Source organism: Penicillium mononematosum (assembly GCF_028829835.1).
Source record: "Penicillium mononematosum strain IBT 11891 chromosome Unknown utg000001l:1.0-4488741.0:1.0-4491989.0, whole genome shotgun sequence".
In the NCBI taxonomy this organism is placed as follows: Eukaryota; Fungi; Ascomycota; class Eurotiomycetes; order Eurotiales; family Aspergillaceae; genus Penicillium; species Penicillium mononematosum.
Window position 1 is genome coordinate 1,039,195 of NW_026643271.1, and position 16,569 is coordinate 1,055,763.

The window sequence follows — 16,569 nt, forward strand, 5'->3', positions numbered from 1 at the left end:
AATGCAAAATGCCGAGATGACCACAAAGCGCGGGTGGTGTAGAGCCGTTGTCGGACCGAAGGGAAACGCTGGAAGTTTTTCGAAGTCTTGGCATCTGCACTTTTTCCCTTCCCCGAGATCTTTGCCTCTTCCCCATCACCTTCTTCATATCGCGTCCAGGCTGGGCTGGAATCCATCTTTTCCCTACTCATATTTAATCCTATTTCGCTCTCCTATCCTGTCAACTCTCTAGAGCATGATTCCGGCAAAAATGTCTGCGGCACGAGCCGTTTCCTTGCGGTCTCAGGTACCGTCTCTCAGAGCATCTTCTCTCCGGTTGTCTCGCGCCGCCTCATATTCAACCGTCTCAGCTCAACCATTCACCCACTCCGCTAAGAGCCACCGAGCCATCCTTCAATCCCCTTCTCACCCCGTCTCTCAACTTGTCTCGCCGTTCGCCGCTCTCCCCTTGACGCGGTCTTTCCACGCCGGAACTTCCCTTTGGCAACAGCAAAAGCAACAAGAAGGAAAGCAGGGCGAGGACCAGAAGTCCGAAACACAGGGCGAGGAGTCCAAGGAGGAGAAAAAGGAGCAACAGGAAGAAAAGGCTCCGCCACCACCCCATGGAGATAAGTCTCCTTGGCAGGTCTTCCGTGAGACTCTGCAGTCCGAGTTCAAGGCCTCCAAGGAATGGGAGGAGTCCACCAAAGCACTGGCCTCCTCAGCTCACCAGTTCACTGAGAATGAGAATGTCCGACGTGCGCGCGCTGCTTACGAGGCTGCGTCAAGCGCTACGACCTCCAAAACCTCCACAGCCTTCAAGACGACCGGTCAAGTCATTGGGAAGGGAGCTGCTTGGACATGGAACACCCCCGTTGTGAAGGGCGTTCGAAAGGGTGTCAACGCAACCGGAGAGGGCCTCGAGAAGGCCACGAGACCCGTTCGGGAAACCGAAGCATATAAGAGTGTGAAGGAAGCCATTGATGATGGTAGCAGCTCGCGCTACGGTGGTTGGGTCGAGAAGGAGGAGCGTCGCAAGCAGCGACAGCGCCGAGAGGAGCTGGAGCGCAAGGCTGGAAAGTATACCCGCGTCGAGGAGAGAGTTGAAGACCCCAAGTAAGTTTCGACGAAGATAGGGTTTCGATTTTGGCCTCTGACTGACTTATCTCTAGTGCCGGCACCAACATCACCATCCACAAAGATTCGGCGTGGAAAGACTCCTGGAAAGACTTCAAGGACTCCAACCCCATGATGCAGAAGCTCTTCGCGATCAAGGAGAACTACAACGAGTCCGAGAACCCCCTAATCAGCACAGCACGCAGCATCTCCGATCGCGTTGCTGGCTTTTTTCGCCGAAAACGAGACCGCCATGGTCATCAAGAAGTTCCGGGAGATCGATCCCAACTTCCAGATGGAGCCTTTCCTGCGCGAGATGCGTGACTACATGTTGCCAGAAGTCCTTGACGCTTATGTTAAGGGAGATGTAGAGACACTCAAGCTCTGGCTCTCCGATGCTCAGTTCCACGTCTACGCTGCTCTCGCGAAGCAATACACCACTGCCGGACTCAAGTCGGATGGTCGCATTTTGGATATCCGTGGTGTGGATATTTCTCACGCCCGTATCTTGGACCCCGGTGACATTCCCGTGTTTGTCGTCACCTGCCGCACACAGGAGATCCATGTCTACCGCAAGATCAAGACCGGTGAGCTAGCCGCTGGTACGGATGACAAGGTGCAGCTGGTCACCTACGCCATCGGATTGACTCGTATCCCTGATGAGGTTAACAACCCCGAGACTCGGGGCTGGAGATTGATCGAGCTGCAGAAGGCTGCCCGTGACTACATCTAAGAGGGCAATTTGTACCTCTCCGTTCTATACTGCCATTTTTCTCTATCTTATTGTTGGCATATTCCCTCGTGGACCTCACCCCCTCTTGCATCTTGACTTCCACTCCACCCCTTTCAACTGTACAATACAACTGTTTGATATCAAGCCAGGTGGATCCTGGCACCTGTTACGGTTATGCCTGTTCCAGTGACTGCCAATTCGGGCTTTTGCTGGTTAATCGGATTTTCTTTTCTTCATGTATTAATGCTTCATTCGGTCTGACATTTTGTCTCAAGTCTTACTCTTTCGGACTTACCGCTCAGTCCGCTGAATCTGAACGTTCCATCCTTCCCATAGACTAGGACGCGTTGGATTTTATCTGATGGCATTTCTCTGGGTCTTGAGGTGTTCTGCTGGCGTCTTTGCATTTATTTCCACTCTCCCCTCGCCACCGTGTATGACTGCATTGGGTTGCTGGTTTTGGTTTCTGTTGGGGCTGGAATTGGTCCCAACGTATGAGGATCCTTGAAAATCGTGTAAATATATAAAAACACAGTTTTGGCATGAGTCGTTTTGGGTGTATATTGTAGTTATCTTGAGAGTATCATGAGACACCCTCTTTAAGCTCTCCTTGACTTCGTCTGAAGGATATATATCAGGGCTACGGCAGTCTCCAACCGCCTGTGCGCCCGCCATATGGTATTTTCCATATTAAGTTTTGACCTTTCGCACCACCAATTTACTATTATTTATTTTGTACAGGTTCTAGTAATTAGTTCATACAATATTAACTTTTATAGGGTTAATTTCTACAATATCTCCATTCCTATAATAAGAGCCTTATAAGCGGCCGCAGTCTTCGTAGTGGTCTTCTTAGGTAGTCTTCGCCGATAGTCTCCAGGGCTTTTATGCCTTTTAAGTGGCCTTTCCTAGTAGTCCCCCTAGGTAGTCCTTTTTAGATACCTGGTTGTATAAGATAGTGGGGATTGGCAATATGAACCCTCTTGAGATAGGGACTTGGTTTTGTTAGGATTTTATATACAATTTATAGGTACTACAGTAATACTAACTGTCACGTTAACACAAAGGCGGTGTAAAAACTAGGCGGCGGTGAGGCAGCGAGGTGTTGAGGCAGGAGCGATTACCTGATTAGGAAATATATGTCGCCTGAGGGTCCAGGCATTTTCAGGCAGAGAACCGGGTCAATCTTTCGTTAAATCTCTCATGTCACGATAGCAGCTTTTACCTTAGCTTCTGCTTGAATTTACTTTGTATTGTAGGTCCGTCATAGGTTCTGATAACTTTCACCATTTTCTTCTTCCCTACCTATCTCTCTAGCTACCCTCACAGCTATAGCTAAACCAATGCAGATCTCACTATCGCTCAAAAGGAGCCAAGGAGCGAGCACTAAAACAGAATCGGCCATGTCGCGCGACCTGAAATCCAGTGTGTATGTAGATAATCTTGGACGCAAGCCTGATATACGGCCCCGGGGACCCATCCCGATAAAGTCGCGTGGTCAAGAATAGACAAGAAGTCCATCGATGAGAATCTTCGGATTATCGGTGCCAATAGGGAAATCGCTGATTTGGCAGCCCCAGAGGGTTTACAGTTTTTCCTAAACCCTCCAGGGCTACATACGTACATATAGCAAATGCGGCAACCGTAAAATCAGGCATATTCAGGCAGGAACACCAAATCCGCCCCTCCTCTTCGTGCACCTTCGTACACATTAACCTAGCTTCTTCTAAGCCGTTTCTCTCATATATGCCTTCACTCAACAATTCCTACAGCCCGGCACCCAGTCAGCCACACAGCCAACACAAAGACGAAAATCATAACACTAAGCCACAAGCTATGCAGCACGTCAGGCACCTCAGGGTCCATCTCAGACATCGCGTCTTTGAAGATTATAAGTAAGGTAACGAAGTGGAGAAAGCCAGTTAGGCAGTGGAGGTAAGAAAATTGGTATATTGTAATGACGAGAAGGGTAGTAGTTTAAATAGGCAAAAGGCACCTATTTATGTATCTTCAAACTGGGAACCACCAAGTGAATCCAGTTCTTTATGAAGGGTGCCCTTCTTTTCGTCCCGGAGTCTGCATGTAATGATGATGCCATTTTGTCTCGTCCCCTTTTAGTAGTACACGTAGGTGTCTAGGAGAATCATTCGCTCATTTTCTATCCTTGGTAACAAATGATTTTCTAGCGTCAAGGGCCAAAGAACTTAAAAATACACCAAGGCATCCATGGATAGTATATAGCCGGGAGGAGTGAATCCCCACTACTGCACAGAGTATGCTTTTAGTGCGGTCTTCTTGTGCGGCACTGAGAATCTAATCATTAAGAATTCGACTCTCGAGAATTAGGCTTTGATTTTACACCTATATGAAGAGTTGGTGCGAATTGGTGCATTTAGACCACTAATGAAAGTGATTCTAAAGCGATATAAAAGTGAGAGATAAATGAAAGTAAAGTAAGTGATATTGTACATGGCAAATATATAATACTATCCTTAGTAGAAAGGATGGGATATAGCACTAGTGCTAACCTTCGATAGAACTGGTCGAATTTTATAGGTATTCTGATATAACTCGATGAATACGATAGGATTTAGGGGCCGAGAAGGGCCCTGTGACCTATTGCGACTACGCAAGTGACTACAGGGGAGAATCAAGAAGTGGGATCTGCTCTATCCAATCTAGGAGATGGAAAGTCCTTTTATAGAAGGCCGGGAAAACAGAGAAACAAACAAGAAAACAAGCAGACAAAATGGTCAGTCACCCCATCTATAAAGGATGGGATCATCTAACAAAGACACCAACTTCATTTCAAAGATCACTTCCGGCTTCCACTCAAGAATTTATCCTCACTTTGTCTTCAGATGGAGACCTCGTTGACCTCTCGTCCGTCCCCCTTGAGGGGAAAGGTGTACCAGGCAAAGGGCACTTGCGATTACACATTATGGTACAAGGGTGGCACAGATTAGGCCATTAACTTGGTCCTTGCTGAGGCGAAGGAGCTTGGCCTTGCTAGCCAAGGCGACGACCAGGCCTTAGGGTACATGGGTAAGTCTTTATCGACCAAAGTTCGAAAAGCTCTTTACTGACCATAAGTTCTGCTTCTAGCCTGCGTCACCAGAAGAGAAGGACCCAGCCTTCTCGAAACTCCACGGTTTACGGCCTGAGTACCGATGGCGAGGAGTTTCGTTTTCTCCGGATCAACCAAGCGATGTATGTTAATAAATTCCGAAATCTCGATATGAAACTAGCTAGCTAATCACATTAACAGTTCGCTAAAGTCGCCATGATAAAAACGCCCGGTGGGAACTATTCTCACATCACGAGCATGGTTGCTTTCATGATGAGGGAGGCGGTTTCCCAGTCGCCTTACACGTCCAGGAATTCTTCAAAGGATGTTTCGATGGAGGATGAACCCCCTGACTCTTCCGCCTGATGTGTAGTACGGCCAAAATACGATATGGCGCACTGGCGACTATACACTGTCGTACGCACCCCAGCGAAGAGGACCAATGGAAGTTGGCCCTACTAATACTTCCCGAGGGAAGGTATGGGGAACCTGCCGACCTCGACAACGTGAACTACTCTAAGTGGCTTTACATTGGTTTACGGGCTCTCTTCGACGAGCATAGGGGGTTTCCCCCTTATAAGCTGCAAATGGGTGCGAGGATCCATATCAACTATGGACATCTCCCGCAGTGAGGAAGATGCGGAGGACCTACCAGCGCCGAACAAATTCGAGTAATCCATAGTTGAAACTTGTTTTGCAACGTGCATACATATTTTAATGTAGAAGGATTATGCATAAAGTAAATGGTAAATGGTACTCGCATAAACTATACCCAAGTGATGTTATAGATTACCGACTGTATCCATAGTGCCAATCGGGCTTCGCAAGGTCCTCCCGAATCTTATAAGCCTGTTCCGCCTCTTCTAGTATATCCATATCAACAGAAACGATTTTTAATCCCTCGTCACAACCCTGGAACTTGTCCAAACAACCTTTGAACGGCACCGCGATCTGCGAAAGACCCGCAAACCCTTCATTAGCAGGACCGGCAACATTGCAAAACACAACCGCGCAAGTATTCTCAAAAGCCCGACTAACAACAGCGGCATCAAGAAAATCGCCTTCAGACCTCGGATTATGCTTCAAACCAACTTCTGAAGCATCACTCAGTTTCCAAAATGCAGGGACGATAATCATTTTCGCGCCTTGCATTACCAATTCGCGGAATGCTTCCGGGAATGCCAGATCCCAGCATATGAGTAGCCCGACTTTCCCGAGAGGTGTGTCGAACGCGATATGGCGTGTGTCGCTTTTGGAGCTTTTGACGTATGCCCGCTCTGGGTGCCAGAGGTTCTTCTTCTCGTATCTGCCTCTGATGCTTCCTGTGTTGTCGATGAAGTAGGCTGCGTTCACTATTGTGTTGTCGGCGTGTAGCTCGCCCAGACTTCCGGGGACGATGCAGATATTGCATTCCTTGGCCAATGCGCAGTAGTTATCGAGATAGGTCTTCCAATTGGAGCATTGTTGTCTGATGGTGGGGTCGTGGCTGGGGAAGAAGTCGGCGAGATGGTATTCAGGGAGAACGGCTAGGTGGGCACCTGCAGCGGCTGCATCTTGAATGAATGCTTTTGCCCGTTGGTGGTTTGATTCTATCTCATTTGGCTGCTCGAACTGTTAGGTCCGGTAAGTGAGAAGATTCGCCGACAGCTCGACTTACTTTTGGATAGAACTGAATCACAGCAATCTTATAGGTAGTCATATCTACAGACGAGGTTGTACTGATCGTTGGTCGAATCCGAGCTAGGTGAACGATGATGAGGAAATACAGAGACGGAAGTGGAAAGTGAGCGGACAGACTCGAAGGCTCTTTTATAGGCAGCAGGGATTTTATAAGTCGACCATACAGAATCGACATTTGCAATTTCCAATCCCCGCATCGGGTAGGACTGCCTGAAGTGGTTAAAGGCTTTTATCGTTTGCTGTAACGCCAGGAGCGCCCACATTTACCCACGCGTCTACGTAGATATCTTGAATGTGCCGGAGTTCTGGTACATTGCCGTAAGCGAAGAAAAGCAGAGAATAACGCGCATCCTCCCTAAATAGGGATACGGTGGGGATTGAAAAAAGGAGATGTGGGGATGAAGAAAGATAAATGTAAAGGGAGAAGAAATCGCGAGGGTTTTATACGACTTTCCCAAAACGACACCCTCCGGTGTTCCCTGACACATCAACAGAACCACATGGACTGACTATTGAAGCCAGAGAAATCCATATAAACTAGCTAATTTGCTCTAGACCTCAGCTGTTTCTTGCTATAATGGTGATATGTGCCAGCCAGCTTCGCCCGAAGCTTCTTCCCATAGTAAACGAAGAACAAATTACCCAAAAGAACAACCGTAGCAATTAAGCCAAACGTCACATAGAACCATGAAAGGCCCACCCTATCAACCCAAGGGGTTTGAGCGAAGATAAAGACCGTGGAGATGAGGTTGCGAACGAACGTGACTCCCAAGACCGAGTCCGCAATGATCTAAGACGAATAAAATATTAGCAATTGAAGACCCAACCGAGCACTGGAGTATCCCACGTCTTACATCGGTATATGCATCAGTCAGATAGGTCAATGCAGCACTGCTAGGAGGAACGATTCCCACGGCACTGATACCAAGTCCAAACGCGGGCAACAGCCAATGTGAGCCATTGTTCAGTCCAATGCCAAACATGAAAAGGCCCGCCGGAACCAATGGTGTAAATGCAATAGCCAGCCAAAGCCGCATCTCTGGCTCGAAAATGCCGCCATTCCGTTTTGCAAGGGTGAGGGCTATCCAATCACTCAACGGCCCGCAAATAATAGCTCCTATAGTGGTGCCAATAAATGGTGGCACACCCATTAGTCCGATTTGCGATGCGTTGAAATTATACGGTGGTAGCGTCATGACTGCTGAAAGTGTGGTTACCGGTACCGTTGTGCAGGCAGTCATGACTCCGTATAATATTGCCATGAAGAAGACACCGGGGATGCTAAAAAGGATCAAAAATGGCTGGTAGCAGTGTTTTGCTACTTCCGAGAACGGTATTAGGGAATTCGTCCACAGTGCGAGTTTCTGCCTATAAGTCTTTTCGGGAATTGAGTAGTCAATCTGGAGCACTTCAGGCATTATATGGCCCTCTTGTGCTGGATCGGACTTATCCACTGCCGATCGTTCGAGATCCTCTTTGTCAGGCTGCGGGTTTGGGTTCAGTTTATCGGCAACGGGAACCCCATCGATGGGGGAGGCATCGAACATGGTCTCCTCGTAGAGGAAAATGAAGGCCACAAGGCCCGCGCCGAACAGTATAGCCATCCACCACCAGACCCAGCGCCATCCTTGAGACTGAGTGATGAAGCCACCAGCTAGAGGTGACAGGGTCACTCCAACAGTCATGAACCAGAAGTAGATTGTATTAGTGAGGCCGCGCTGGTGAACAAAGTAGATATCAGCCACGGTCATCTGCACCAGCACTTCTGCAAGAGCTCCCACAATGCAGCTCAATATATTGACCAGCATGAGATCAGTCACCGTCTGCATCTTTGCAGACCACACACTGATTCCACACTGGATGGCAGTGCTGAACACATAGATTGGGCGGCGTCCGAATTTGAGAGCAAAAGGTACCAAGAATAGACCTCCGATACAGAGGGAACCACAACCTGCAGCATAGCTATCGTTGAGGAGAGCGTAACTAAAACCCAGCTCCAGGTTGAGTGGGCCCCAGGTTACTGTCGCGACGTCGATACTTTGTTTTGGTTAGCAGTCGTCCATTGGAGGCACTGTAAGGGGGAGGCTCACAGGGCGAGTACCATCACAACGTAGTAAGACACGAGTGCGAAGTTCAGATTCTTACGCCATAACGGCCAGTTCTAGAGGAAATCGAATGTTTAATTAGCGGTTGGGGCCTTCATTTAGTCTTCGTCATGGGTTCTCACCAGCGGGTCATTCGGACTTCTTGTAGGTCTCGGCTGAAGGACTACCTCAGAGTCTCCTGGCTGTGAAAGATCTTTTGTCGTGTCAGAGTTTGCTAGCTTGTCTTTGATTGTGTGGGAAAAACAATGCTTTGTGTTGCCACACCTTCAATAAGGACAGTCCCAGGCGGCCAGGCTGGATCAGGGACTGGTTGGCCAGGTGACATTGCTGTAGGAGGTGACTGAATAGATGAGAGGAGAGTTGAGTGGAAAATAAACAGAAAAACTGTAAGGATTGTAAGAGACAGTTGACGACAAGTCAAGCACTGCAATCTTGATACGTCTTCTCATGCTGGACATGGGTTTGTTATATGATATTGGTCCTAGAGCCATCTATCTGCCGTTATCAGAAATGATTTCACAAGCGTATCTTATCAAGGTTGGGAAGGTCCACGGATGGCATTCTGCAGCCAATCCACATCAGGAGACTAGGGGCGGTGGAACTCGCGTTGTCTTGAAGAGGAAGTTTGAACCAACAGCCAATTAACCAGTCTCAAACAGGTTTATCAAGTTTGCTGTGGATCTATAATGCGGGGGAAATTTAGGCAGAAAAGCTCGGAAGCTCCCGAGGTCGGGGTAACCCTATCAAAATTGCGGAGTAGTTCCGCTGAGATTGTGCTCTACAACATATAGGTCGACAGCTACCGGACACCCCCCGAGCATCGGATAACTTGATCTACGCAGAAGCTGTAGTATCAAACTTCCTTCAGCGTGCTCGCTTCAATTGCTATAGAAGCGGCTTATGTCGGCATGGTAACGAGATATAAATTCTGTTTTTCACGTATCATAGAATATTCTTATTGCTACCAGCAGTCCGTATCCAGACATTCTCGATAAGAATATTAGAAAATCTAGGCGTCCTTTCGGACGAACTATCTCATAGCCACTCTATTGACTAAAGCCTATACAACATATAGCAGTTTGGCTTTCCAATGTCCTGAATGCCCTACCTAGGTAGAAAGGCTAGATCGATTTTGACCAATAGCGGCAAATTGCGCTGCCCCAGTTTATTCGACCAAGGGACCCACTTATTCTATTCCAGCCAATTGTCATTCAGTTTAATGGCCGGTTCTTGTGGACCTGGGCCAAGGTCTCGGGTATATATCACGGCCTACTGACCATATCTACTGTCCAGTATTCTCAATATTCTCAAAAGGAAACTTCTAGAGATATCGGAACCTTAAATATTTCGGCTTCGCAACAAACAGTACGTAATCTACATCCTCCCTTGCGTTTGCTATGCTGTTGTTCGAACTTGTAATATCATACTACGACATCTTTTTCAAAAATGGAAGACTCTTCGTGCCGCCACAAACCTCGACATGTCAAGCTCAAGATTTTGCTGAAGGAACGATAATCGAAGATGATGAAAGATTCTACCGTGGGGTCCGTCGATAAAACAGGCGCACCGAAAGATGCAAGGATCAGAAAAGCGCATCGTCATTCCCGGATTTATCGACGCCTACATATTCTACACTATGGACAATATTTACTCAAAGACGGACTTGTTGGCATCTCCCCTACCACCACCATCAAATAGCCCACGATCTCCAGATCTTTCCTATAGTGGGGATGATCTTCAACGCAGTAATGGTTGGCCTGTAACCCTTTCTTGGCAAGTAACAATGCCATTTTCGAAATTTTTGTCTTTCATACAGCACCTAACGATACCTAGCAGCGTCGCAAGTAAATTATTCATAAGTAGATGGAAAGGAGTGTCACGAAATGACTCAAGTAGCGACCATGGGACTTCCTACGCAGTGAAGTATTGGAAGGCGAAAAGTAGGCCTTGCCAACTCTTTCAGGAGTGACATATTTTTGGTCCCATTTTCTGACCCCTAGTATACGTTAGGAATTATAGCCTATAGCAGCAAGGATCGGAGGCAGAAAGTTGTATTGGGAAAAAAGGACCGAGCTGTCATATCCACCAGGCAGGAACCATCCTCAGAGCCATTATCAACTTTGCACGTTCTCGCTGGCATAGGATAAACTGCATTTTTTCGGTATGTATTCGACATTTTCATCTTCAGAGTAATCGTTCGATTTGTTCTTCTTCAGGCATTTCGTATCCGTATCCGACTTCACGTTGCAACTTTTGTCTTCTCTTTTTTCAATGTCAGCGTCCGGTCTTGATTTCTTTTGTCATCATCATTTACCTCATTGCTTCAAAGGGTTCCATTGGCAATGGTCTGGTCAACGTGTCAGTGGTTTCTTTCGTAGAATTGCTGCGCTAATGTTGTAGGGCTCCATGACCCTCTCCGTGCATATGCAATTTGCATTCGTGCATGAAATCGTCTGCCCACTTCGTGCGCCGACCAGTCGTGGTGATCTCTTGAACAACCTTCCGGTCTATACTGCGACGAAGCCATTCTCGTACCTGCAGTGACAGTTCCTTCCAGGTCTCCGCATTTTGTGAGTTTCGCATTGGCCTCTCAATTGATTTGTCGATTAACCGGTGGAGACCGTGGCTCTCGAGGATCAAGGTCACTATTTGAAACCAGATGTCGAAGTGTTCTTTGTGTTTCAAGGGAGGAAACAGCTTGTAGAGTACAAAACTGCCTACCGCGGGAAGACCGTCGCCCTGGTCCCCAATAGCGTCTTCCACGGCGTCCCAGTCCCTGTCGGCTGGTGCGCCCACTCCGTACAATGGAGGATTGGTCGGTGTATTAGACCTGACAGGACTCTCACCCCCGTTTTCTCCCATTTCTTCTTCCGCTGTATCCGATAATTTGTGGACGTCGTTGGAGGTTGCTTGGGCGTATTTGGGTCCTCTAGATCAATGAGAGAAGGTGATTGGACGATAGGATATGGATTTTTGGAAATCCGTCGGTGAAAACTCCGATTTGTGGGGACAAGAGATAGTGGGTCCGGCCCCACCCAGAGAACGGGTCTCAGCTAATCAGCCAATTCTTCCTCAGGTGCTGTGCGACTCTCTTAGCGTAGGGTGGTAAAGAAATATCCTTCTGGAAGTTGATCATAGCTTAGAAAAAAAAGCGGGGGCTCATACCCTCCTTACGCACTACCGCTTGTAGACACCGAGAACCAGAAGGGATGGTGTTGTATTGGAAATGCAGAGCGGGCTCCCGCTATTCGTGAATTTCAACGTTGTGCTAACTTCGTGATGGAGTCTATGCAAAGACTACAATGGAGAGGAAGAGGGTGTTCAGAATCAGAAATAGAAGATGATGATGCTCTCTCACTAGCTGTCATGGAGCTGCGTCTAGATAGCTCCATGGGACAAAAGAAACCAAAGACGTAAATACAAACTCTATAAGCAAAGGAAGATCTGTCACACACTGTATGAAGGTAAAAGGTGTGAAATCCATGACGGCAAATGGCATAAGCTTCATGAAGGCAAAATCCATATATCGCATCCCTGTCATACATGCATACCTCGCCTTGATCTTTTTTCGATAACCAACTTCCGCCTTCCACATATCATTTGATACACGAAATTTCACTTGATCACTTAACAAATATAGCTCTCTTGGTCAATATAGCTGATGTCTCATCTAGTCTTCCCCAGTCATGCGCATCTCGGCATGCCTGGCGGCTTAGCCGAACTGCATGACTCGTGCGATCCCTCATTTCCCTTTCGCAACGATCAATCGCCACAGACGCGATCGCAGAGCCATTATATATTTGTTCAATAGCCTCCATCAAACGGTAGGCATCCAGCAGACCATGGTTAGCGGCCTCCCCACGATCTGCGACAGTCAGCATAAACCGCAGTTGACTTGGATAAAAAGACTTACACATCGTCATAGCGTGGGCGGCATCTCCTGCTAGAGTAACTCGCCCCCTCAGATTGTCCCAACCAAGACACTCCCAGTCCGCGAGTTTGATTTCTGTGACGGGTGTTCCCACCGGAATCCGATCGACTGCCCGTTGAAGGAATGGCACAAATCCTTGCGCTCGCTGCTTCATGTTTGCCAAGCGATCCTCGTCGGTAGTTCCTACTTTGTCTTCTGGCCCTCTCTCCGACCAGGACATGCAAATCTGTGCTCGGTATCGTTCATTTTTCGTCCCTGCCGTTCCGTTGATCTGTGGTGTCTCCAGCATCGAGAACCAGAAGAAAGTTCCAGTGGGCGGATAACATCCCTGAAAGAGCAATGGATCCATCTCTTTCAATGGTCTGATCTCCTCTGAGGTAAAGTCCACAGCGACTCCTGTGAAATTAATTCCAAGAGGTACATTTTCGAAGGCGTCTGGTCGAAGAACTTGTCGGATCATGGAGCGGCTGCCATCGATACCAACAACAAGGCTTCCTTTTACAGTGGCTTGATTATCGAATAATAGTTGTACTCGATCCGTTTCCGAAGTGTTCAGACCTACCACGCGTCGTCCCCAATGAACATGATCCTCGATACCATGTAGCAAAGCGCGGCGCATCTTTTCCCGATTCACACGCCATCTCCGATTAGGAGGAATCTTGAATTTCGGCTGTCCAGTTTCAAGGTTGATGAACAGAAAATTCCCGCTGTCATTGCGTGCGACATCTGGATCAACTTGTACATCTTGGATACGCGCCAGGGTTTCTTCGGGCAACATCTTTTCCAAATACTCCAGGGCCCAGTGCAAGGTGATGGCCCAACCCTGACCGCGCGCTTCAGGGTTTGCATCGCGCTCGTATATTTCAAAAGGGACGTTCTTTTGCTTCAAGGCTTGGCCAAGTGTCAGACCGACAATGCCGGCGCCCACGATAAGTACAGGATCCATGGTGTGTGTTGAGAGAATACCACTTCGCCATCACCGCCCTTTTTGTATCATAAATAATGAAAAGAAGTTACCAGTCCAGCCTTTCCCTATCCGATGTTGTATAAGTCCCGTCGCATAGATAAAATGCGGGGTCAATCGTGTTCCTATCCGACGGCAAATTCCGACGGGTTGGTTTGGGTCACTTGGAGAACTTGAACCACCTCGGTATTCAAATATAAGGTCATATGAACTATTGAATCAACAATATTCAACTCAGATCAATCATGTCGCACGAGGCTCTCAATCCCATTCATCCCTCAGTCCTCCCCCACCTTGACCCCGTGTTCGTTCAACTATACAACGAACACGTCGCAAACACACCTGGAGGCCCGATTGATCTTGCAGTGCTACGCACAAAGTATTCTGTATTGTACTCCTATGGAACTGGCCCTGCTCCGGACTGCGCGCGCATCTATGATTCCCAAGTGCCTGGTCACAACGGAGACCTGATCCCCGTTCGCGTATACGAGCCTTCTTCACCAGGGCCATGGCCAGTGCATATTGATTTCCATGGAGGAGGTAAGAATATTGCGTTTCAATGAGACCAAACAAAAGGATTCCAAAAAGAAGAAGTTTGTGACTGACCAATTCAATAGGCTGGGGCCTCGGCGACCTTGACACAGAATCACACATTTGCAAACACTTCTGCGTCAAAGCAAATGTTTGCGTGATTGACGTCGACTATCGCCTTGTACCCGAACACGCGTTCCCAATTGGGATTCAAGACTCGTTTGCTGCACTGCAGCACATCCACACCCAGGGTGCGCAGCAGTTCAATATCGACCCGACCCGGATCTCTCTAGGTGGAGTCTCAGCTGGAGGAAACATCGCCCTAGTATGCGCGCATCTAGCCCGTGATGCCAGTATTCCTCTCAAGCTGGTAGCTGTCGGTACTCCTACTGTTGACGACATCTCGAAATACAAGTCCGCAGCCGACGCGCCATGGCCCTCGATGCGGACCATGGAGCATGCGCCAACCCTAAACTGGGCCCGATTGAAGTGGTTCGATAACCTGAAGTGGCAGAGCATTGCGTCCGAAGGGCCGACGCGAGACTCACAACTCGCTGGGGTGAAGTGGTATGCTAACATACTTGACGCGCCGGACTTTACTGGCCTACCCAAGACGGTCATCTATACTGCTGGTTGTGATCCGCTGCGCGACGAGGGCGAGGCCTATGCGCAGAAACTCATTGCGGGTGGAAATGAGGTTACCCAGAAACGATTTGCTGGTGTTCCGCATCCGTTTATGCATATGGATAAAGGCAAGTTTCCTGTCGACGTTAATAAGAAGTATGCTGACTTGCTTCCTAGACCTCTGGCAGGCGAAAGAATTTATTGATCTGACGGCTGAGCACATTAAGGCTGCGTTACATTCGTGAATGGGATATAGATCATCGGATTGCAAATTACTAGTACAATAACGCGTTGAATGATATTTCCAACTTCCCGACCCGAATTTATACCGATGTGGTATACTAGGATTTTTGAAATGTAACATAAAAACAATCAAAAATTTATCCGTACATCAAAATATCGCTCTGAAGGACGAGACGTAAACGCTGGATGTAGCTCTTGTGGTTCAATATAAGAATTAGACGTTCAAAAGATATCGCTACCTATGATTTTGTGGAGGGTATAGGGTCAAGGTTTGGTTTGGAAGGGAGCAAGACATTCAAATTTGTAGTATATCATCGACGTATCTACCGTGGGCTTTTGAGATCCCCAAAGAACTGATTGATGGGCTATGAATATGTTCAACCTAAAGAGTGATATATTGAGTTGCAGATACACAGTTTACATGTTAACACCCCTCCATATCATATAGCTGCTCGGCCAAGGGAATAATTGACTGCTCTAGTCCCCGAAACCTGACTCCCAACACTCGTTGCACCTTTGATGAATCGCAGGAGTAGTGTGTGTCAGCAATGCGTTTCCCGGGTTCTCCCACAGGCACACGCTGTCTCTCTGGAAGTCGGGAGCGAACGATATCGGCAATTTCCTGTGTATCATAGGATCCCTGAGTCACCAGGAATCTTTCATGCCCCGTTCCCGAGAATGTCAGGGCCTTGAGGCTTGTCTCAGACAGATCTTCAACGTCAATCCAGACTTTAGAAAGGTATGTCAGTTCAGATTCTATAATATGGTGGAAAAGACATACCGGGAGCTTTTGTGGGCGGCATTTCCCCCTCTTTTCCAGCACTCAACACCTGCCAGACAATCTGGTTGCTAGCGTTGAGCTGAGATAGAGATGAAATTGGATGGATCATTCGACCAAACACCATTCCAGGACACAGAGTAACGAGTTGGTATTGTACGGAGTTATCACGAACATAATCCCAAGCAGCGCGCTCAGCGACAACCTTCGAAGCACGATATGCGATAGGCTGGACTTGGTCAGCGATGCACAAGACAAAAGACTCGCAAAAATGGGTACTGACCACAGCAGCAGCATTCACTCCGTCCTCATATGTCAACGGACACCAATCTTTCTCGGTATACACTGACCCCGGCTGCAAGCCGAGACTAGCGTCATAGACACTAGCAAAACTGGACATGATCACCACCCGTCGGATAGTAGAATGCTGTTTAGCGGCTTCACACACGACGTGTGTACCTCGAACCGCAGGGATCATCAATTTGTCTTCAAATTCTCCCGGTACAGCATCATAGTTAAAAGCCGAAGCCAAGTGTAGGACAGCCTGACAGCCTTGCAGTGTTGCAGAGAAAGCCTGTAAATCGGTGGGATCTGGCACGACGACTAGTTCGAGGTGAGAGAGATTCTGAACACCTGCCAAAGCGAGCGCGTTGCGCGTGTCATCTGCTTTCTGGGAAGAGCGCACTGTTGCCCGAACGCGGTAGCTGGATCGCAGGAGAGTCGCGATGCAGTGGGCGGCAATGAAGCCGTTGCCGCCTGTCACCAGTACCAATGATGCGGGGTCGATAGGAGCCATTTTCGATTAGACTTGATACAAT

General features: G+C 48.0%; 7 protein-coding genes across 7 annotated transcripts; 2 read left to right on the forward strand and 5 right to left on the reverse strand.

Moving 5' to 3' along the window:
• Nucleotides 1-250: 250 nt before the first annotated feature.
• On the forward strand, nucleotides 251-1,828 carry tim44 (protein translocase subunit TIM44; the record flags this gene model as incomplete). Its single annotated transcript, XM_057287162.1, has 3 exons — nucleotides 251-1,095; nucleotides 1,152-1,314; nucleotides 1,343-1,828. 3 exons carry the CDS (start codon nucleotides 251-253, stop codon nucleotides 1,826-1,828), a joined length of 1,494 nt encoding a protein of 497 aa, XP_057153245.1.
• Nucleotides 1,829-5,684: 3,856 nt separating this feature from the next.
• Nucleotides 5,685-6,594, reverse strand: N7519_000384 (carbon-nitrogen hydrolase family protein; the record flags this gene model as incomplete). The annotated part of the gene is made up of 2 exons (XM_057287163.1): nucleotides 5,685-6,506; nucleotides 6,553-6,594. The coding sequence occupies 2 exons, from the start codon at nucleotides 6,592-6,594 to the stop codon at nucleotides 5,685-5,687; spliced, it is 864 nt and encodes a 287-aa protein (XP_057153246.1).
• A 522-nt stretch (nucleotides 6,595-7,116) lies between these two features.
• N7519_000385 (uncharacterized protein) lies at nucleotides 7,117-9,005 on the reverse strand (the record flags this gene model as incomplete). The annotated part of the gene is made up of 5 exons (XM_057287164.1): nucleotides 7,117-7,365; nucleotides 7,430-8,612; nucleotides 8,666-8,736; nucleotides 8,803-8,903; nucleotides 8,945-9,005. 5 exons carry the CDS (start codon nucleotides 9,003-9,005, stop codon nucleotides 7,117-7,119), a joined length of 1,665 nt encoding a protein of 554 aa, XP_057153247.1.
• A 2,063-nt stretch (nucleotides 9,006-11,068) lies between these two features.
• On the reverse strand, nucleotides 11,069-11,542 carry N7519_000386 (uncharacterized protein; the record flags this gene model as incomplete). The annotated part of the gene is made up of 1 exon (XM_057287165.1): nucleotides 11,069-11,542. The coding sequence occupies one exon, from the start codon at nucleotides 11,540-11,542 to the stop codon at nucleotides 11,069-11,071; it is 474 nt and encodes a 157-aa protein (XP_057153248.1).
• Nucleotides 11,543-12,303: 761 nt separating this feature from the next.
• Nucleotides 12,304-13,557, reverse strand: N7519_000387 (FAD-dependent oxidoreductase; the record flags this gene model as incomplete). Its single annotated transcript, XM_057287166.1, has 2 exons — nucleotides 12,304-12,545; nucleotides 12,594-13,557. 2 exons carry the CDS (start codon nucleotides 13,555-13,557, stop codon nucleotides 12,304-12,306), a joined length of 1,206 nt encoding a protein of 401 aa, XP_057153249.1.
• Nucleotides 13,558-13,820: 263 nt separating this feature from the next.
• N7519_000388 (alpha/beta hydrolase) lies at nucleotides 13,821-14,935 on the forward strand (the record flags this gene model as incomplete). The annotated part of the gene is made up of 2 exons (XM_057287167.1): nucleotides 13,821-14,115; nucleotides 14,193-14,935. 2 exons carry the CDS (start codon nucleotides 13,821-13,823, stop codon nucleotides 14,933-14,935), a joined length of 1,038 nt encoding a protein of 345 aa, XP_057153250.1.
• Nucleotides 14,936-15,397: 462 nt separating this feature from the next.
• N7519_000389 (uncharacterized protein) lies at nucleotides 15,398-16,547 on the reverse strand (the record flags this gene model as incomplete). The annotated part of the gene is made up of 3 exons (XM_057287168.1): nucleotides 15,398-15,702; nucleotides 15,755-15,980; nucleotides 16,035-16,547. 3 exons carry the CDS (start codon nucleotides 16,545-16,547, stop codon nucleotides 15,398-15,400), a joined length of 1,044 nt encoding a protein of 347 aa, XP_057153251.1.
• Between the last annotated feature and the right edge of the window lie 22 nt (nucleotides 16,548-16,569).